Below are 22,382 nucleotides of genomic sequence, written 5' to 3' on the forward strand. Positions count from 1 at the left end.
TGGTGAAATTCTGCTCTGGTATAGTGAATCAAAGAAAAAGTACTTATGACTGCAGCTCCTTTATGTTGCTGTGTTTGCTGTTCTTCTGAAAGGTTTGAATAATCCCTAAGTGACTCAATTTTTAACCCGCAGTGTCTAACCTTTGGCGGCACGGTGGTGCAGTGGTCAGCACTGTCACCTCACAGCAAGAAGGTTCTGGGTTCAAGTCCCGGCTCCAGCACAGGATCTTTCTGTGTGGAGTCTCCATGTTCTCCTGTTCCTGTGTGGGTTCTCTCTGGTACTCCAGCTTCCTCCCACAGTCCAAAGACATCAAGAGGGGACGAGGCTGATTGATACTCTAAATTGACCGTAGGTGTGACTGTGAGTGTGAATGGTTGTCTGTCTCAATGTGTTGGTCCTGTGATGGACTGGTGACCTGTCCAGGGTGAACCCGCCTCTCGCCCAAAAGCTGCTGGGATAGGCTCCAGCCCCCCATGACCATTAACAGGTTAAGTGGTAGAAAATGGATGGATGGATGTCTAACCTTTATTAATCTGGGGAAACAACATAATCTGTGGTTCTCTCTGATATTTGAATACCCATCGAACAACATGTGGAATTTTTCCTGTGGTGATCACAGGGGTTTATCTGTGCCAATTAACCCCCACAATTACACTGATAAAACTATTATCACAAGTGCTATCATCATACCAGCTGTGAGCGATGAAGATGAGGTACTTAGGAGGATAAATGTGTGGCAGAAACTTTGATTTGAAGAGGTTTTGAGTCACGTACCTCGGACTAAAGGAAAGGTTGTACGTGTAATTTCAGTCTCTAAATATACAAGATAAAATAGAACAGTACCTCATCCTTTTTATTCCACCAGGTCAGAACAGGTATTTCATTCAAAGAACTTGCATAAGCATCTGATAACCAATAAGAGGGCAGAATGCAGTGTAGTTCTTTCTTGCTGAGGTGTAGGTAGGTTCAGTTTGACTTTGGGTGAGATGCTGTTTCACAGATTCCATGACTAATCTCCTGTCGCTTTGAAGTATGTGATGTAAATGGATCAAGCTGGCAGATGAGATGTTCAGATTTATCAACCTTGCAACTCTTCAAACATGTTGGATATCCTGCCACAAAGATCAAGTCTGTGTCGGCTGGATATGATACGAAGCCAGTTGGAACCAGTGATATGTAGGCTGTGCAGTGCCAAAATATATTTTAAAAAAAACAATCAAAAAAAAAAACACAACATGTTTGCCTTGGAAGATTGGAACCGTTTTGGAGCATATTTTGTGTTGGAGGAGGAGAGATGAACTAATTTTAAAGAGCACAAGTCTGTTCAAACATTAATGATCACAAGCAGCTTGAAGATTGGTTGGTGAGTTCTCAACGATGCCAAGGTGAGTTCTTTGTTATATATATAAAAAGTTGTATAATTTTGCAAGTGAAGGCTTCTCATTTCTGTTTGCTGGGGATGATATCAGGTACTTCACCAAAGCTTCCCATTGCTGGGTGATTTTCATCTCCTGAATTGTGAAGTCGTGTAAAAAATAGGCTACTGGATCATACTGGATACAGATACAGATCCCCTTCACTTATTTAAGTGCAATCAGCTGAGGTTTTGATGCAACAATGCTTCTTCTCCAGCACAAAATGAAAACAGTAATTTCAGCAAAGTTTGCAAAAAGAGATTCATGGGCTGAAAATTAAATATAGCATATTGAAATGAAGATATCAAGGACAATTCATAATACCATCACTACAATAGTAAATTAACCTCTTTTTTTTGCATCCGAAGGATGAAAGCGCTTGTGTTCACGTTACTCTAAAGTAAACTGCACTTGCTGCCTTTCACTGGACCCCAGAAGCTCAACAGCCTGATTTCTTCTCGCCATCATTAACAAGCAGCACAGGAGGGTAACCTTGCTGCTTCAGGTAGGTCATTCCAGTCTACTGACCATGCTCTTCAGAGATTTTCCTTTTTTTGTTTTGCACCACTGATGTAAGCTTGTTGACTTGTGGAGGAGAAAGTGCTAAGTCACAGGATTATCAGAAAATGGGGAAAGTTACTTATTCTCAAGCCTGAAGAGAAAGCCAGACAGAGCTCTTGTCCAACATCAGAACCGGAGGGACTCTTTCTCTGTAAATTTTTGTGTAAAAAACTACGAATGCCTTCCACGCGAAGTGGTCACTGTCTTCTTGATGTTAAAAGTATTCTCGGGTCTTTCTCTTCTCAATGACTACAGGATTTTCACTCCTCCTTTGACTATCATCTTGAAAAAGTTCTAAAATATAAACAGCAATTTTGTCTTCTGATGTGGTCAGAAGCACATTGACAGAACACTAGTGCCTGATACACCATAAAAACTACAGGATGAACATGACTCATTAGTGAATAACAGCCAACCGATGTGTTGAGCATCTCGTCACATCTTTTGCAGCAGAACTTCTTGTAGCTTTGTGAAGAGAACTGTACGTGCCAAGGCACTTTGTAAGAGGTTTGTTCAGTGTGTATCCTTGCAGGATGTTACCCGAGCCTGGACACCAAACATCAACTCAGTAAAATGAAATATGCATGCAGGCATGAAGGTAACTCAATCATTCATCATGTTGAGCAACTTGTGTTGAGATAAACTTAGGTTACAGTACATAGTTAAAGCAACTTGTATGAAACTATGTCTTATTTGTACCAAAGACTTGTTGGAGATCACAAGCCAGCATTTAGTCAAACAAGAACTACGCAACAGCCAGATTTAGCTCATTTTTGTTACACTAATGGATTTGCTGTGTAGATGTAAGAGGTTGCATTCTGTTCAATTCCCTTGTGATTAGAATATCCACAGCCAATCCTGCCAGGCTGAGACATAAAAGAATAACTGTACTGAAACTACGTAACATGCACATCAGATATTTACCCTCTAGAAGACACCATGCCCCGAGCCAACCAGGGTTGTGAATTACAAGGTTACACATCTGCTCCCATACAGGAAATGACAAATTATCTCTGTACTTCCTCCCTCTGATGATTTACCGCCCTGGGCTCAGGAACAAAATGCACAATGAGTTGGAAGTAAAATATGTGAATGTAAAGTATCATCAATAGTGCTGATTGCCTCTGGTAAAACTTTTAGAAGAGCTGCTGAAACGAGAGGAAGAAACAACAGGTGGTCCGTCGTCTTTCTTTGCTGGGATATTTCAGATTCAGCACATGCTGTGAATTTCAGTGCTGGAGGATCTATATGTCAGCTGCAACATGAGTTCATTAGGACAGTCATCTGAAATGGCAGAGGACTGTGGGGAACAGGGCTCCTCATAGACATAACTCAACACATCTGACTACTTTGGCACTTAATAAAGGTTTATTGCACCAATTCCCATATTTCCTTTAATGAGCTATGATCATGATGACAAATGTGTTTGATCTTTCCTCTTTCCATTCACCTGCTTCATCCTGAGAAGTCTTTTATTTGGTTATCAATGTTTTATAATCAATCAGGGACATAAAAATGAATGGATATGATTGCCGTTATCCAATAAATGCACAGTAGTGCATACTGTACATCATTCCTGCAGACACTCTTAGTCAAGATAATCTAGCAAGATCATGCACTTGCAGACTACAGCCAACCCAGGCTGGATACCCTGCATACTGAGAGCTCTGCCTCTTGGGGAAAGACAAATGCTGTTGCCATTCTTCACTTCCTGCCCAATTAATCTGAGACTGGTGGAAAGTGGAAACATTTACACTGTTTTGCATTTTACATTATTTGACTGTTCCCATGTGGTAGTGAGAAAGAAAACTTCAGTTTAGTTTTTTTTTTTTTTTCCCATACTAGAATCAATTATCCAAAGAAATCTGTCATGTTAAAGCTGATAGCACATGTTGACTGGAGATGTCTGGCTATGTTCCGTTTAAAGACAACTAAAGACAGAAAGTTCTTTTGAATAAAAAATCTATTTTATTCTCGTCAGCTATGAAAGCCGCGTGAAACAGGGCCCCATGAAATTTTCGGAAGTTAAAATGAAGATATATTAAAGTGATACTTTCACACAAACTCAAAACACAAAGCGTGTTATTTGCCTACTCACAGATAGGTGTCTGGAGCACATATATATGTTTTTTCTGTACTGAGTTACTTGTTACAGGCTTTGTGCTGAAAGGGCCAGCCACATATATTTAGTTTTAGGCTAATAGCCACTGACAGCTAATAACAGCAAAACTGTCCAAAAGTGTCAAGGACAATCCATGTCTTCTTTCTCCATCCTTATGCTCAGTGCTCCACAAACACTTTGGGGTAAAAACAAACTAACTATAGCACTTCTGGTTCATCACCACCATGAATAAGCATGGAATGCAGACAGCTGGTGTGTTCAGATGAACATCGTCTTTTGCACAAGTCCATGCTCATTCATGGTTGTGCTGAACTGGTAAAGGTGGAGTTTCAGACTTTAGTCTACAGTCTTTCACAGCTTGATAAAGCAGATGTGGATTATACTGGACGATACAGTTAAGCATTTGTATTCGGACATCTCAGGACAGTTTTACTGTTGTTAGCTGTCAGTTGCCATTAGCTTCAAGCTAAAAATATATGTAGCTAGCTCCTTCAGCATTGATGGACTCAGAAAGAAGTGATGCAGGAATGAAAAACATCTTTGTGAGCTGCATACTCCTATTTGTGAATAAGAAAATCCTTGTGGCTGTCACTGGACAAACGGGGCTCTACATTGTCGGCTATCAATGCAGACAAGTTGGAGCCCTTAATGCAAATCTAATGAGATAAGTTGCAAATAACAGTTTTGAAAACAGGATGTGAGAGATTAATCAACCCGCAGTCTGAACAGATTTTTACTTATCTAGAAGAAGAATACTTTCATCAGCAGCAATATGCAAACACTCCCTGGCTCCCACCCACCTTGAGACGTAAGCGTATGGTGTTGCAGTCCCTCAATGGATTCAGTTTCAGTGTCTCTCCCAAGTTGTTGCAGCTTGAGCTCTGTTGCTGTAGCTCGCAGCACACACACACTCCATCGCTGTCAAACTTGAGCTGGGGGGGAGGAGGGAAGAACACACATCCACACTCATGCATGCACGCCACATACACAATGACAAATACACATAGACAGACACACACACACACACACACACACACACATACACAAACAACACAAACGCACAAAGACACATGCACAGATCAGACGTGGGCTTGGGGATCTGATGCACTAAAAATATAGAAGAGGAGGATGTGTTTACTCCTGCAAGTAGAAAAAATTATGCACAAATGTGCTCTATAGGACCTTTTTTAATCATCAATTTAGTCTCACGGACAGAAAAGCAAAGGCTGATGGCTATTATTTACTCACTGCTCCTGACATCTACCACTTGTTACTTGAATGTCTTTGTGAGCTCAGGTGATTGACAGTTACAGGAGCACTTCAGTAGCAAGGAGTTACAAATGCTGTCCAGCTTTGCTTCCTGTCTGTAAAATAATACTAAACTGAGGGTTAAAAAAAGCCTGTACCAACTAGATTAAACAGTATCAGATCTTGCAATTTTGCAACTGAAAAATGCAGAAATATTGCAAACCTTCATTTTGCCAAAGGGTGATCCTGCACTGATTTGTAGGAAATTAGGTTCCAGGGTATTTCAACAATCAGGTAATGTTTTGTAAAATCTTCATGATGCAAGTTATGACACACTTAAACCCTTTATAAGGAGAGACCCATTGTAAAGGGGTACCAACAAGACCTACAGTGAGTAAGAACGAATTTGCGAATGAGAACATGTCATGAACGAGGCCCATTTGGCAGGAACACTCGTGCTATACAGATTACTATACATATTGTGACTGAGGAAATGCCTGGCAGAACTATGCAACAAAAGAGACTCTGAGATATGAGGAGCTGCCCTGGAGGATGGAGGTAGACCATATACTGTACCTCTGCTATGTGTCCTAGATTGAGAGAAAGCAGGACATGAACCCAACAAGTATGGGTTAATTACATCGGGGAGAGGAGATGAGAAACATTAATATTTCAGTCACGACTGGGGGGATGGTCTCTAGGCATCCACACACACTCAGTCGGTCCCACATGCGTAAGGAGGAAAAGCTGCCACGAATGTGGAAGTGGTGGAGTTAATGTGTTGGGTGCAGGCTAAATCACATGGGGTGTCTTCAGGCAGGAACCCCCCCGACGCTGTAAATTTGGCTTAAAAAAGTCAGCTTAGCATCTCATTAGGAAGATGTAAAGTAAGTGTTCTGTGTGCTATTCTGGTCTCCTCCATGATCTTAAAACTGCTGTTGGAAAAAGAAAACGCCACAGCACATCTCTCTGAAATACTACAACCAAAAGCAGGGGAAATATAAAGTGAAATAATCACATGTCAGGTTACATAATACATTCCTCTTTGTATATTTATTTTTTTAATCTAAACATATATCTCTATACATATTGACATATTAAAGTACATTTAGCAATCTTTTTTTGTTTGTTTTCCGATTTAGAAAGTTAGATCTGAGTTAGGCCTTAACATTTTGCCTTGAACTGACTGAATACAATTTCATGGAACCTGCTCTTCCAAAATAACAGCAGTCCAAAAAAATAGTCAGCATTTCAAAGTGCTTCTGACATTACCACGACTTCTGCAAGAAGACTAAACCTTGAAACAGAAACAAAGAACGGGTGCATTTGGGGACATGTTGGTTTTGGAACTTACTTACTTCTTAACTTAACCATTTGGCAGTAGATCAAAATTAATGTGCGTATATGAGGAAAGCTCAACTAAATCTCTGCCGCTTTAAATTTGAACTGTCTTTTCTTTTTTTTTTACCTTTAATTCTTCACAGTCCCAGATTTTTGTGCAAATGAAAGGCCAAATTGCATGAGAACACTTGTTTATCTGTATTTTAGCTCTTTTCATTTTTGGCAAAGGATGGCGGTGATAATCACGAGGCATTAGTCAGTAACAGACCAACAGTTCACTTCACTTTTGCTGTTGACTCAGTTCTACAGCCTGTGCCAAACAGAAGTGCCGCCTGTCAGCTCGCCACGTGCTGATACCCATGTATTTAAATATGTACTCACATGCAGAAAATAAACACGTGCCTGTTTCTCCTGGATTCCACAGCTCACATCAGTCATGCAGCATTATAAGCCACCATGTCAACAGGATAATTAATGCTGTTCTCTAAAACTGTTAAATTTCAAAACTTCTATTTACACTTTGTACTGATTAATTCAAGAACTTTGCTGATAATGTCATAGTTTCTTCTACTTGAGAGACAGATTTGAAAAGGCTTTTAGGCTCAATACGCGAGATTAAATGACGCGCTCGTTTTGGCCGTCTCTTAGTTTTTGAGGATGAAGTCTGAGAGCGTGTGGGTTTAGGTCCATGTGGTCTCACCAGCTGACATTCCTCCAGTGAGTTGACCAGTTGAGCGTTCTGGCAGGAAAGAATGGAGCCCGCCAGGTTGAGCATCACACAAACCGCTGACAACAGCATGAAAAATGTGATCTGTGACAGCAGGGGAAAGAGAGGAGAGAGAGAGAGGAAAAGGAGATATCAAAGAGAACGTCAGACTGCTCAGCAACACTTACATCTCTGACTTGATGTTTGATAGCTGCTCCTGTTAGCAGGAGTTATTAAACAATCATCACTCACAATTAGTTTCAACCAAAGACGAGATTATCACTGATGTCAAGAAATCTATAACCTGCTTTAATCTATCAAAGTCTGAAGGGAATATGAAATAACTCAACGACAAACTTAGATTCCTAAACCACTGAACTTCTTTGATTCTCTTTGATTATCTGAAAAATTCTGCAGCAGCAAATGTCTTTCAGTCAGTAGCCCCCCCCCCCCCCCCCCACACACACACACACACACACACACACTGCTGATAGTAGTTTAGCTCTTTGGTGTGGTCTAATGTACTTGACTCCAAAAAAAAAAAAAAAAAAATCCTGCCTTGGCCCCTATTTTCCTCAGGGCTGACAGGCCTGAGGATAGACTTTAAATCCTGTTAATAAAAATGTGGCTTGACCAGTTTGGGTATTCCATGCAGGTGACTGAAAGAGTTTAAAAATTGGCAGCAGACCAGCCTTCAATATCCAGTCAAATTTAAATCTAGCGTCAGTGTCGTGTGTCAGAGTTGACTCGGTCGTGCACTGCAGCAGAGTGACAACAGATTTTACAAGCTCATAACTGACCGATGTTATTAAACATCATAAAGGCATCATTCTCAAAGTTTACCCTTAAAAACTAGGAACAATGTTGGTGGGCGACATAGAGGGGCAGTCTGATGAATATAAAGGTTGCTGAGAACACACAGACGGAGGGGAGGGGAACAGGGCGGCAGAGTAGGGGAGGAAATAGAGGTGGCATTTAATAGACAGATGGAGGGATAAAATGTAAGTGCTTTTCACCGCCGCAGAAAATCGAAAGATTGAGAGAGTCGATGGACCCGTGTGGAAGGAAAATGGGAAATCATGAAAAACAGAGTTAAAAAAAATGAATAAAGCAAACAAAAGGAAAATATTATGCTGAACAGAAAGAGGCAGTAAAAAGTACTCTGTGCTCTCATGGTGGAGATGTAGATGCAGCTCCGATTAATTAGCGTGTCATGAGTGTGAAATGTAGCTGTCTGACTGTCTGGTTGATCGGCTGCTTTAAAGCACAATCAAGCTCCCAGGAGCCACTCTAGTCTGTGATGGAGTGGAGTGGACACTGCTGCAACTGCACATGAATGACTTTGGTCCATAAAACATTTTTTTGGTAATATCATGAAAAATAAAGCCCCTGGTTGATGAGAATATTTAGTATGCCAAAAATGCAAAAGCCTGAAGACCTTTTTCACCTTTTCCTGCTGTGGAGGAAAAATGATCATTTTTGCTGGCGTGGCTATAGAAACTATCCCAAACTTCATATAGTTATGCCAAATAAAATCACCACCTCACCCAAACTTTTACAGCTTTTTGATAGTTTCAAATTTCCGCTTATACATGAAGCAGCCCAGAGCCTTGACAAAGAGACGTCCCCTGTCCTGTGTAACTGTAGCATCCAGAGTTGGTGCCATTGACGTCATGAGCCATTTGAAGTTGAGGAAATGATGTATAAAGAATCATGTTTAAATCATCCCACATATTTTCTCAAATTATGCTATCACATGATCCAACCCTGGCTAGCTAGCTAGCATACAGGCAGCAGGCTATATGAGAAAACTCCTTCCTTAGGTGTTTTTTCCTGTAAATTTCATTTGATTGATGATAAAGCTGCCCTCACATTATTGACTGTGGAAATTTGAGTCGACAGAATAGTTCATCAATGAGAGATATATTCAGATAGAACAGTATTATATATAATACTATATATAACATCTGGTGGCTGGTTGCAGGACAGGTCATAAATCCTGTTAGCAGATGGGATGAAAAGGTTTCTTTTTTTTGCTGTTGTTGGGTAGGTAGATTTTACTGTATTCAAGATGTCATGGCTTCAGTTTCATATATTGGGAGGAGCGTCATCTGTCAATAACAAGTAAATAAATAAGGGACCATTGTAACGAGTTGAAATGATGCGAGGATTTGTCATAGTTTAGCTCCGTACGCCAGTTTTTAAACAACAATTGCGTTTCTAGTTAAATTGCAAGTGAGTTTTAAGCAACCTGTTGATACATTAAAAAAAAAAAAAAGGAAATGGGCATTTTATGTGTTTCCATCAACTTGTAGAACAAATAAAACAGGCTTCCCAAAGCTACCAGAAGACTGAGCCAAAGGCAACATTAGGCATGGCTGTAATGAACAAAGTAGAAGAGGAAGAGCTGCCTTAAAAATGGAGAGAAGTCTTGAGGAATTATCTCTGGCTGGACAAGTTTAGGAATACTCATGAAGACAACGGTAGCAAAAACAGCGGGTCAGTCGTGTGTTAAAGACATCAGAACAGAGTCAAAAGTGAGGTTTATATCTCCTGTTTCATGCAGATTCCTAAAAGAAAGAAAAGAAAAAGGCTACACCACCTAACAGGAACATCTAACCTTTTTAAAAACTTGGTGGAATTGTTTTTCTCCCTTTCCATCAACCTTTCCGAATGTGATACTTTAAAATACTTTGACGGAACCTTGACTATTGCAGCTTGAGCTGACTGGGCCGCAATCATTTCTAAGTGGATGAGAAAACACTCTCTAAATGAAATCTCCAGTAACTGCTGGAGTGTGCTGCTGCCTTAATTTCACTAGAGCCACTATAACAGGATTTTCGTTGCATGCATTTGCATTTATACACATCTCTGTCAGATCTTACAGTTTATAGGGATCTAAAGTCCCAATAAAAAGTACACAACCATGAAACAACAAAGCTTATGAACCACTACATTGTATTCTTATACCACAATTGTAAAAATCCCATACTAAATCACTGTGATATCCAAATGGGCATTGCTGTGCAGGCCTGTGTGACCCGACTGTCACCTGTGTGTCACCCACGCTTAATGTCTGCTGAGCTGACTGTCACGCCTGGACTCACACATATTCCTTCTCATTACCATGTAGGATCACGTCACACCGTTTATCCGCTAGTCATTAATTACTGCTGCGCTGCCCTCTGCATGTCAACGAGGAAGACTCACACATTCAGAAAAAGAAAAAAGGAAAAAAAAACCCTGTGGTAGATTTACGCTGCATGTCATCATCACATCATTTAACACTCGCTGCAGAGGACAATACAGCACACTGCAATCACCATTAATCTCCATGACACACTCTCATAGATCACGGTGGAAGACCCAAGGTTCAGGTGTATCATTGTTATTCTCCATAACTGTCACTGTGGATGATATAATTTGGCTTCTGCTCTGCCGCCTCCTGTCCCTTTTCCAGCGGCAGTATTTCTCCAGTCTGCACAAGAAAAAAAAAGATTTGACTCTGTAGGAGGGTAGAATAAAAATCACAAGTTTTTTGGACAAAACTTGGGGGGGGGGGGGGTTATGATCATCTGTTCACTCGAGAAGTAAAATGAACAGCAAACAACAATTTACGGCTTGTGTCCGTGAACTGGTCTAAACAAACACATCAGACAAAAATGAAGTCTTGTCTTCCTGTAATCCAACTACTGCTTCGTTTGTTTCTTGTTGAAACTTCTCCCCAATTGTCTGTCCTGCCTCAGAAGGATGAAAAACAAACTCATTCTTCACCTCTGTTTATTTGAGAGAGCACAAGTCAAAGATATGTATCTACTGAATGTCCACTGATGGATGGGGGGCGGGGGGTGGGCTTCCATTATTTCATTACAAGCTTAGCAACTTAGACATTTAACACAGATCAGAGGAAATTGTGAGGTTACATATCATTAACTCATAATAATTTCAGCAGTATTTTAAGCAGCGATGTGTTAATATTTTATCAGTGTTTTATGGCCTGAAGCTTGCTCCCATGCACAGAGGAGCTGGAGTTGGAACAAGACACTACACAGAATTTGAAGATTAGACTTTGTATTACCAGCCTTTCAAGCAAGCATTTACTCTTACAATGGTTATATATTTGCAAAATGCACGTACAACACTGGAGCTGAACATTTACAAAGCAACCAATCAAAGCTGACCTTATAGGACCAGTGACAACGCAGCAGAAGAGCTGAGTGACAATTAGATGTGAACCAATTGAGTGAGTTAGCTCACAGTGACTCTGTAAACATTTAGATAAACATTTCAAAGCTGACTTTGAACCCTTTGAGGTGTCTCATTGCAAAGGATCGTGCATTTTTGATCAGATGGGAATTTGTGGGTTTAAAAAGGAGCAAAAACACTTTAGCATCTTCCCACTGCAGCACAAATCAGTATTTAGTCTGCAGCAGCACTGCGACAAGACACTATTTATTTTCAATTATCGCCGAGCCTCAAGAGATGTGAGCAATGTTGTTTTGTTTTTGATGCTGCTCTGCATATCACACACACACACACACACACACACACACACACACACACACACACACACACACACACACAGTCTTTGATTGGGTTCCCTTCTGGTACTGTATTTTAATCCTCAAGCCCCTGCAGAGCTCCAAACATCTGTAACCAAGACACTTTGAGGACAACAAAAGATTGTACAAGAGGAACAGATGATATTAAGCACTTTGAGAACCTTCTAAACCTATTAAATTATATGGCTACTTAAAGTAATGTGAAACATGTTAAAATATACACAGCCCGAAGGTTCAGTTACAATCAGTTACGAAAACAATGTGTTTCAACCGGTGGCCTTTGTTTGCCTTAACAAACACTCAAGAGAAAGCAAATCCTGGACTCCAACAGCTGGTTGTCATTGGTTCCCCCTGATAACTGGGTTCCCTACCCTGGTCCCTCCTCCCGTTGAGGGCAGCAGTGTATATTTATATACCCATGAGGTGTGTGTGTGTGTGTGTGTGTGTGTGTGTGTGTGTGTGTGTGTGTGTGTGTGTGTGTGTGTGTGTGTGTGTGTGTGTGTGTGAAGATTCATCGCCAGGGATGACTTGTGACAGGAGTGGAGTGACCTCGCTGTGGCGGTCCAAATAAACAGAGAAGGTGTTGATGCTAAGTCCCAGAAGCAGAACCCAGGGGACATCACACTAAACCAGATGTAACGACTTCCACAGACCTCGAATCCTGCTTCATCTCAGGGGAACACAGCCCTTTAAACCCTACAACCCTACTTCACACCACGATCTGCATTTCCTGATACCTGGAGACAAATTTGCAGGGAACCCACTATACATGAGAACCAGTGTGTTAAGCAGCACAGCAGTGTTTTTAAGTTTTACAGCAGCAAGAGGACTACAATACGATTAAATTCACAAGAGGATGAACTTTTGGACCTCCTTGTTTCCTTAATTATATATATTTCCTCTAAAACAAGACGCCAGATTATGCAGGCCAGGATAAAGTCACACCAATTATTTTTCCAGACAGAAACATAGTTAACTCCTGCTGTCTTGTTGACTTTTGTCAGACAAGATGTCATCAAAGAGTTCCGACAATAAAATTGGCAGTAAAGTTATTTTTGATTTTCCTTCTGTGTGGATCAAGTTGTTCGGTTCAGGTAATAACGCCAGATGTGTGTTTGCTGTTGACTGACAGAAGGAGAGAGAAACAGAGAAGACCCTGCCTCTTGACTTGACTGGAGTCTTTGATGTGTAGTTATGTTGACAGCATGTCAGACTGCATCTCCACAGGGGATGATGGATTAGTTCCTGTGGTTAGAGGCATCATACAAGTTGCAGTCCAACACCTTTAAATGGCAAATGAGATGTGAAATATTGGCATCATGAGAAATGAGCTTTAACTTTCAAGTTTGAGTACTTTTGGATTTTTAATTTAATTTAATTTTTTCATATCTCAAGAGTATCCAAACCAGTCACCAGACAAGCAGACGTATAACGGAAGTGAAGACACGAGGGAGGTAGAGTTCATCTCCGTGCAAGTGCTCACTTGTATTGATTAGAACAGACCGTGAAAGACCGTATCACCCTGCGGGTCAGTAGCTGATTAACCTCCACTTCTCAACATTTTAATCAACCACTGACCTCTAAAGAGCTAAAAGGAGGAGGCGCTGCTCCTCTGATGGTGGGCTGCCGTAATGAGACGGGCCTATAATGAACCTGGTCCCAGCAGACGCTCGCACCACACACAACTACAGCCAAAACTTTGAAGCAGATGCTGCTTGCTCGAAGCTGCTCATTGAAATCAATAATGATGTAATTGTCTTCACTGAGCGGGTAGTGTGCCGTAAAACTAAGTAAGATGTTAGCCTGATTTAAAAGGGATGGCATTCAATTTGGGGGAAAAAATGGTAGGTAGATTAAAGAGGTGTTATTATAAGATATATGGAATTTAAAAGGTGATGAGAGCCTTGTTTCTTGGCTTCATGCTAAAACGAGGCACAAAGGCTGATTTATGTTTCCATAGAGACAGGATAGACAAATACTTTAAGCAGGAGCTTGACACGTCGCTCCCCCGATGACAGATCACAACAACAGTTGAGGCGCCACTTACCAACACATTTCCTCCAATGTGTTTCCAACCCATTGTCTGAGCTCTTTTCACAAAGAGGAAAAGTTTGCCTCCAATGCTCTCTGCCAGAAAGTCTTTTTAACAGTAAGACAGCCTCAAAGCCTGTGTAATACATGGTTGACTTTGTGAAAAGTTCTGTTTGAACCTGAAAACTGAGAGTTTTGTTACCTAAATTGAACCAAGGAAGTTATGTTGCCTGAACCTTTCCTAACTGACAAGAAGTAGAAAATCTAAACCAACCTGAAAAAAAGCGATTAAAAAGAAAGTCAATTACAACAATTACACTTACAAGATTTGTGCCAGTGGGCCTTGTTTGTCTTTTATACTTGCTCTTTCTGCCAGTAAGTCTTTCCAAGACAAATCCAGCCAGAAAACCTCTGTAATACTTCTGTGAAAGATTCAAATCTAAAGTAAACCATGTTGCTTTTTTAAACTTATCAAATTTTTTTTTTTTTTTTAATACTTAACATTAACTAACTGCTGGCAGAAACCCTCCACACCAAACAAGGAGGTGCTCTTGTATCAGCTATGGTGAAGCTCTGCATTAAAGTGATGCTTCACCCAGAACGTTCATTTCAAGTAGACACTAAAAGGTTATTTCACCACTGTATCACATCTTTGTGACGCCAGGAAACTGTTGTATATAGTTAAGGAGTGCTGTTGCCTTCACGATAAATTTACTGTACATGGCAACCATGGAAAAAAAACCAAACATATTTGTTAGTATGCTTTGATGAAATACTTTTTGGGGTGACAGGTCACTTTCACTCATCCAAAACTATGCATATAAATATGCGTGAAGACGGTGCAAACTCCAAAATAATGAACATTTGAAGAAAAGTGCTGATTCAATTTCTTGCAACTGGTTGTTGTTTGGGGTTCCATATATACACAGATGTGTTTTATATCAACCAGAGGGCATAGAGCATTTCCTTAAATGTCAAACTAATATATGTTGATGGATTAGAGTCTTATTTCATTTTTATTAGTTTTACATTGTTGTATCATGTGTTTGTCCTGTTTGTACAGTGTTTATTCAGCATTCCATGTCTTCAAAAATTGTTTTAAACCTCTTTTTTTATGTTGTTGCTTTCAGCTATGATGACTACAGGACAGAAACACAACATGAGCTGTAAGTATTTGCTGAAACACCTTTGCTGCCGCTGGGCTTGCTTGGATCATGCTGCTTTGGCTCCAGAGCCATCTGATAAGGAGGTCTATCTAATTCATATTCTAATTAATATGGAGCCACACTTCCTGCTTCTCTGGGGCCTTGGGGGACGGCATCATTCATGAGGCATTATCTCAAGCTGAAAGGGTTCCTGTTCACTCAGCCAACCGTGCTCTTTCTCTCACACTCAATCTCACCTTCGTCCAATGCTTTACCTGCCACTTCCTGTTATTTAATAAGTACGTGTGGAATAAAGAAATGAATATGCATCTGTGTGTGTATGTTTTCATTTCCTGAGAAAAACCATCAGATAAAAATGCAAGAGAGAGAGAGAGAGAGAGAGAGAGAGAGAGAGAGAGAGAGAGAGAGAGAAATCAAGAGTAAGGGGGACACAGAGGGGCTCAAAAAGCTCTCCAGATTGAGAGTTTTGAGTTTATAAACAGCAGATTGGATAATTTTTTCCCACTCTGTCAAGCAAACCACATCTCATATCTGATATCTTTTATTGCTTTTCATTTCAGTCCCCTTCATTGCTGATATGCGAGCAGAATATTTTTATTAAAACTGGGACGGAATGATAGCATTATGCCAGTTGTTTGATTAAAATGGTGGATCTGTAAATTCTTCAGTTTAAAAAAGGATTCTTCCTCTTCTCTAAGGAAAATTCACAAGGAAATTTAAGGGTTGCCAAAGGGAATTAGTATTTGCTTGCATAATGCTAAACAAAGCGTGCTGATTATTAATTTTGGTCCAAAAAAACCCCATCTAGAATAAAAAAAAATTCAAATACAAATGTGTGAGCAACAAAAGCTTATATTGAATATTTACTATAATACATGTTCTTCATTCAGCCTTCAAGGGGAAAACCTAAAAAATACAAATAAATCATCAGAAAAGCACATCTATACAGTCGACTGTCACCTGACAACCAACCCAATTTCACAGATGAGGGGAAATGAGCATGACCTCCCGACACCACAGTATATGGTGGCGGTGACTCAACATCTGCTACATGCTAGAACCATGGAAACAGGGCCAATAGAAAGATGTTTTTTGTTTGTTTTTTTTTGTCATGATGGAAATAAAAAATCCCTTGTCGCAGTGTGCAGATGACCATATACTCCCTCCTTCTCATGCGGACTCGTTGGCCGCATCTTTTAACCTGATGATGTGGAGTTTCATCAAGCTATTTGTGTGTGTCATAGCAGCAGTTGCTAAGAAGTGACGAAACAAGGCAACAGAGGTTGTTGTTGAAACTCAGCATCATCAGGCCCAAAACAGAAGGAGGGCAAAGCTAGCTGTGGTGACGTTGACATTACGAGTCTGTAGTGGAAAAAAAATCAATAAAGTTGTTTTCCTCTGATCTTATTATCTGCAATAATCCAAAATCCGAGCATCTTTTTGGTTGAGGGAATCATGGCTATGCTAACCTCAAGGTTGGCCTACAAAAAAAAAAAAAAATGCGCTACCCGGTGTCACGTGAAAAGACAAAGAGGAACTGGTCAGTCACGTGAGCCTAATAAAAAGAGAATACTCAAACTGACAGTCCAAAAAATGAAACAAACACTCAATATTTCCTCTTTGAATGTTCTAAAATGTATCAAAATTCTCTACTCATTAAAAAAACGGCTCTGCAGGGAGGTGTTCCCACGTTAGCGCAATTCTACACTGACATTTAAAGACACAGAACAACAAAATGGCAAAATCCAGCAACTTTTGAATGTCCTTCTCAGAGTCCAGGTATTAAAAAAAGGAAATTCCATATCTTTCAACACAGCAAAGTCTGACAATCAGCAGCACCATGTAGGCCGAGTCCGAGCCACTTAGCTGACACAGCTCGCTCTACATTCAGCCCTCTGGGGAGGGGGGTTGGGGGGGGGGGGTGATGTAAGCAGGCTCCCCTGGGTGGGAATCACTGCTCCTTTAATCACTCCCGTCCTCCCTCTTTCAGCTGGTGAGATTGAAGTTGGTTTGTAGAGCAAAGACTCTCGGCTCTCTCATTCTAATCTGAGTGCCTTCTTGTCGGAGACGTAGTATGAGAGAAGAGGAGGCGATCGGGGGAGCAGTGGGAGACAGAGTGGCAGTGCTAATGCAAACTGACCAAAGGTGACAGGCAAACTGTGCCCAATGGAAAAAGACTCCTGCAGCCCCCCCTCCTCATACACACACTCGCACATACACGCACACACTTTGTACCTCTGCTTGCCAAGTATATGAAGAAATAACATACAGTCTTTATTCAGGCTGGCAGGGAGGTGGCTTTAGAGAGGCCAGTCTTCAAGTGGAGCACTCAGGGTGAAGCCTTCGTGCTGGCAAACATCCACTCCATCCCTGAGCGAGACACTTGAGCGCTGTGTACTGGCTTAATGCAACTTACATTAGCAGCTTGTCTTTTCTAAGCATTAAAATCATTTACTTCAACTTCTGCATAGTGATTTGCTGGGAGAGACTCACAAGAGCTTATAATCAATGAAGAGTACTTACCTGACAACTAAGTCTCTTTACTTCATTTACTTAATTCATAGTACTTGTACCTTCCTGCATCAAATAACATGATAGAAATATCAGAATGTCTTAATTTTTTGTGCAGATGCATGGGTGCAAGAACAAGCTGGTTAGGCTTTTTTGTCTTCGTGCTAATAAAAGCGCAGTTAGATGAACTTGAACACATTCAGATACCGCACTAAACCTCAAATAGAACTTTAGGTTTAACAAAAGATGCCGGAAGGATGCAAAAAGATTTCGCTTAGTAACGGAGGAGAGTATTTTGTTGGAAGCAGACCACAGAAAATGTACCAAAACAAAACCCAAAGCTTCTGCCTGCTTTTGTCCTTGCGCCTTCGGTAACATCCCAGCACTGTCTCAGTGTATTCATCTCTCTACTGAATCTTTATTCAAACCGTAAAAAGTGAACAAATGTGCCAGAAACAGCCTTCATAGCATTGATGCTTGATGTGCCCATTGTTTTGGTTTTATGGTTTGAATGTTTCACAGTTATCTCATCCCTGGAAGGTGACATTTCTGATGAAAATACGCTGATGATCCTGCTGTGTTCTACCTGACCAGCACAGCGCAACTAGAGCTTTTATGAAAAATAACACCAAAATGTATTTTTATGGTTGAGATGATCAGAAATCATCTCTAACTGAACCACAGTGCTCTGTATCTGCTGGATGTGAAAACTGTTTGAAGCATGTGAAAATAATGTCATTAGCGCGTATAGCAGCTGGTTAACAGTTGGTCATTGGTCTCCACTTGATGAATATCAATGAATGCAGGTTAACCAGCTTTTGCTCCGAGTTTTGGATGTTCATGTTTACTCTGATCTTTTGGAAAATTTTGTCGATGAGATTCCGAAATATGTTCTATTTGTGCTTCATCACCAGAAACAAAGGACTGTGCTTTCATTAGATAAAAATGAGCTCTTTCGTTGATTCAGTCTATCTTTTAATGTCGCCCAAAATGGCCAAACTGAAAACGTTTGCATTTTTTGATGTTGCATTTTGCTCTTTATTTTACTTCTTATGCAGCATCTGTGCAAAACAAGCATGCAGCTACATTGGTTGCTGAATGTTGTGGTGTTCACATTATTTATATTAGGGACCAGCTGATGCTACAACCAGATGGCTGTCATGGCGACCACAACAACACACATCCCTGCAGAATTTAAGAGGATGCACACAGGATGCAGAGGAGGAACAAAGAGATGTTGGAAAGCAGAGTTCAGGTGACAGATCTGAAACAGATCTCACTTCTATCATTAAGAGGAACTTCCTCCTGTGTGGTGTTATTTGTTTTACAAAAAAAAAATGCCTCATCTCTACAACTGAACTTTTTTTTAAGAGTGAAAATAAAAACAGTGGTGGGCTACTGTCCCATTACCGTTTCTGCAGCCCCAGACATTGAACTGTTAGCTGTGGGCTAATAATAGCTACTATACACCCAGAGAGAGAGAGCGAGATCGGACATTTATTTCCTCTTTATTAACTGTGTTTTGAGCAGTTCTAGGCTAACAGAGTAATTTCCCCGAGGGAAGCAATTAAACTTTTTTTTTTTCTGATTCTCAGCAAGTGGTTACTGGTGTTTGCTAACAGTCGTGCTGGGAGAACTAAGTGGAACATACAAGCGCGGTATTTGTATGTGAACCAAAGGGGGTCCTTACATCCCATGGCACTGGTATATGTTCTTTTATTAGCTGAGTTGAACTGCGTACTTTAAAAGGAGCTGGCTTCCATCAACATACGAGCTGGGACTGGCAGGGCATTCCCCCTATTTGTGTGCAAAATGTTACATTTCATAACACACCAGGCTGTCTCTTTTCTTCTGTGCTTTCTTGTGGTTCCCTGCCGACTCTGTGAAATAACTTGAAAGAAGAGAAAAGCAAATCTAACCATAAAATCCTACAGATACATGTGAATGGGAGTAATCCCTTCCCAAAGCTACTTGAGAGTGTTTTTCTTCTTGAAGTACCAGGACCAATATTCCTGCAGATTTCTTCTTTGTGCCCGCCTCACCACTCTAAAATACAACTCTCACACCTACACTCCCCTGTTTATCTCTCTTTCTTTCACTCACTCTCTCTCTCTCTCTCTCTCTCTCTCTCTCTCCATCTAACACACACATCCTGTCCCTCTGTTTTTCCTGTAGCGTCTCCTGACAGGTGGTCCAGTGGGGCCCATCTCAGTTGGCAGTAGGCTACATCTCCCGCTAAAGCCCTTCCATCTGGGTCAAGTCAGAGTATAACAAGCCTCTGAGGAAGAGGTAGACACAAGATGCACATACGTATACAAATCTACGGACCTGAAAGTGTTTATGCCTGAATTCTTTACGTGTCCATAAATGCGCATGCGGGTGTGCTTGATTGGTGTGCGCCAGTGAGTGTTATGCATCTTAGCACTCTGTATGTTTGCATGAAGTCCAGTGCACTGGATTTTACAAACACACTCAAAGTTGTGATAGAAGTCAGAGCCCAGAGCAACAACAGTGTCTCCCCGCAGCTTCAGCAGGTGGAAGTGGCAGCATTTAGACCGTTTTCATACCAAATGGTTCCCCTGAATAATTACACACGCTTTCTCCTTCCCACATTCATTTTTTTCCTTTCTCTCACATTTTGAAGCCAGTTTAAATTAGCACAGTCACACTGATGTACTAGTACAGCAGATAGAAACAATTAGGAAACACATAGGCTTTTGTGTGTGTATATTCAGATATTGGTGAAGGAGGGTTTTTTTTTAATGAGTTTTTGTTTATCACTTTACTGAAGTCTGCCATTCATCGGGGATGTTGATTTCTTTTTTTGCATTTTATTACTCAGTCAATTTGAATTCTGAACTTCTGAGGTTTTCTGTATATATATATATATTTTTTTTACATTTTCACAATTTACTTTGTTCAAGGCATTAAGTCATGAGGACACTACTCCTGGATAGGAATTGTGTTTTGATTAAGAATGACAATTTGTTTTTGTTTTTTTTTCTTTCATCATAATGTAGACAACAAAAGATGGATTTTTTTTATGAGATTGTTACATTTTGAGCAGTGGGCTTAACACAGCGAGCCATGCACTCAAAAATTTATAGTCGAAAGACTGACATTGATTTCTTCAGCCCAGAGGCGGCTTGGCCCAGCCCTGACTTCTGCTGCCCCAAATAAACATCAGCCAATGACAATGTCAGGGTGCTTGGATATTTAATTCACATTTACCAATTAATACATGCAAAGGTAAAATGCACAAAAGAGTACATTTGAACAGAAAGCATTACAAGATTAAGCCTTAGAAACCTTTTTTTTTCAACAATGATGAGCCATTCTTACTGATAATTAACAAACCACAAGGACTGAAGCCTATTAACCATTATTTCAAAAGCTCACATTCGACTAAAACTGAAATTTTGAGCTGGAACTGATGTCAAGTGAGCTTCTCAATGCCACTTCCGCAAAATGAGCTCTGAGGTTCACGAATATCCTGGACATTACGGTAAGAGAATAGAAGAACTGGTGTCAAGAGCAAGTGACAGGAATTGAATACGATTTTGTATTCAGATTGTTGTCAATAATGCAAACTATCAAGGATTTAGTAATTATAAATTTGTAATTAAAAAAGTTCACACTTACTAACAAATTTCCAAACACCAATCTGACCTTGAAGCACCAGGATTATACTGAGAAACATCCTTGGCACAAACCAGTCGAACCACCTTGGCGTGTCCCTCGGTCTGATGTTGAATTTCAAAATCAAAGCTCTCAAACATATCATTTCTAAGTCATGTTCTTTCTGAGTTCAGATTTAAGGCTGTTTTATTCATCCATCCATCCATTTTTTAATGCTTATCTGTTAAGAGTCACAGGGGGGCAGGGGGCTGGAATTTATCCCAGCTGACATTCAGGTAGAGGTGGCATTCGCCAGTCCATTGCAGGGCCATCAGGAGCAATTAGGGGTTCAGTATGTTGCTCAAGGATACTTGGACATGGTCACTGGGGGAAATGAGGATCAAACCAGCAACCCTTTGGTTGCCAGACAGCTAGCCATGCCACCCCAGCTATTTTATGTACAGATAACTAATCATGAATAAAGTTACGAGCACAACTCATTAAAACACAGGGAGGATTTCAATATAAATGAAATAAAGTTTTACTTTCAAATGCCTCCTCCACAAGACATTTGATGTGAAACATTTGATGATATGAAGTCCTTTATACAATTTTTAACTGTGTTTTCTGGAAAAAAAAAAGGCTTCAAGCCCTGGATTTGTTGTCAAAATAACCCTCAGTGCTTCCTCCATTGTTTCACTGTCTCCATCTTAAAAAGCGATCAGTTCTAAACCAAGATAGAAAAACAAATCAAATGAAGTACCTTCAGGCTCAGGCCCTAACAAAATGTATGAGATCTATACTGAAATGTAGGACGTATGAAGAACACGTAATGGCAAGTGATATTTTAGGAAGTCTTTGAGTTGCTGTGATATAAGAGCTCTCAGTGGCTTCAAGAGAAACCCAGTGTTTATAGGTTTGCTGGACTCCTTTTCACTTCCACTTCCTCTGAAAGGTCCTCTCCTTTTTTTCAACTTGAGAAATCGGTCTTGAGCTGATGATAACAAACTCACAACATGTATTCCCTCTCAGCGTTTTCAGCTTTCACTCTGCTATCAGTGAAGAAATTGAATGGTGAAAGTCATTGCTTGCAATCTGAGT

The 22,382-nt window shown here is 40.4% G+C and overlaps 1 protein-coding gene across 1 annotated transcript in view; it reads right to left on the reverse strand.

The window, feature by feature from the left end:
* Positions 1–22,382, reverse strand: part of entrep2 (endosomal transmembrane epsin interactor 2) — an 81,826-nt gene that overhangs the window by 8,473 nt on the left and 50,971 nt on the right. The window contains exons 3-4 of the mRNA XM_086194443.1: positions 7,388–7,498; positions 4,899–5,030 (exon numbers count right to left, since the gene is read on the reverse strand). Coding sequence (XP_086050569.1) covers positions 4,899–5,030; positions 7,388–7,498 — 243 coding nt within the window. The remainder of the gene's footprint in view (positions 1–4,898; positions 5,031–7,387; positions 7,499–22,382) is intronic.

This window comes from Aulostomus chinensis, chromosome 2 (assembly GCF_037954235.1).
Source record: "Aulostomus chinensis isolate RoL2024-O1b breed Wild chromosome 2, RoL_Achi_v1.0, whole genome shotgun sequence".
NCBI lineage: Eukaryota > Metazoa > Chordata > Actinopteri > Syngnathiformes > Aulostomidae > Aulostomus > Aulostomus chinensis.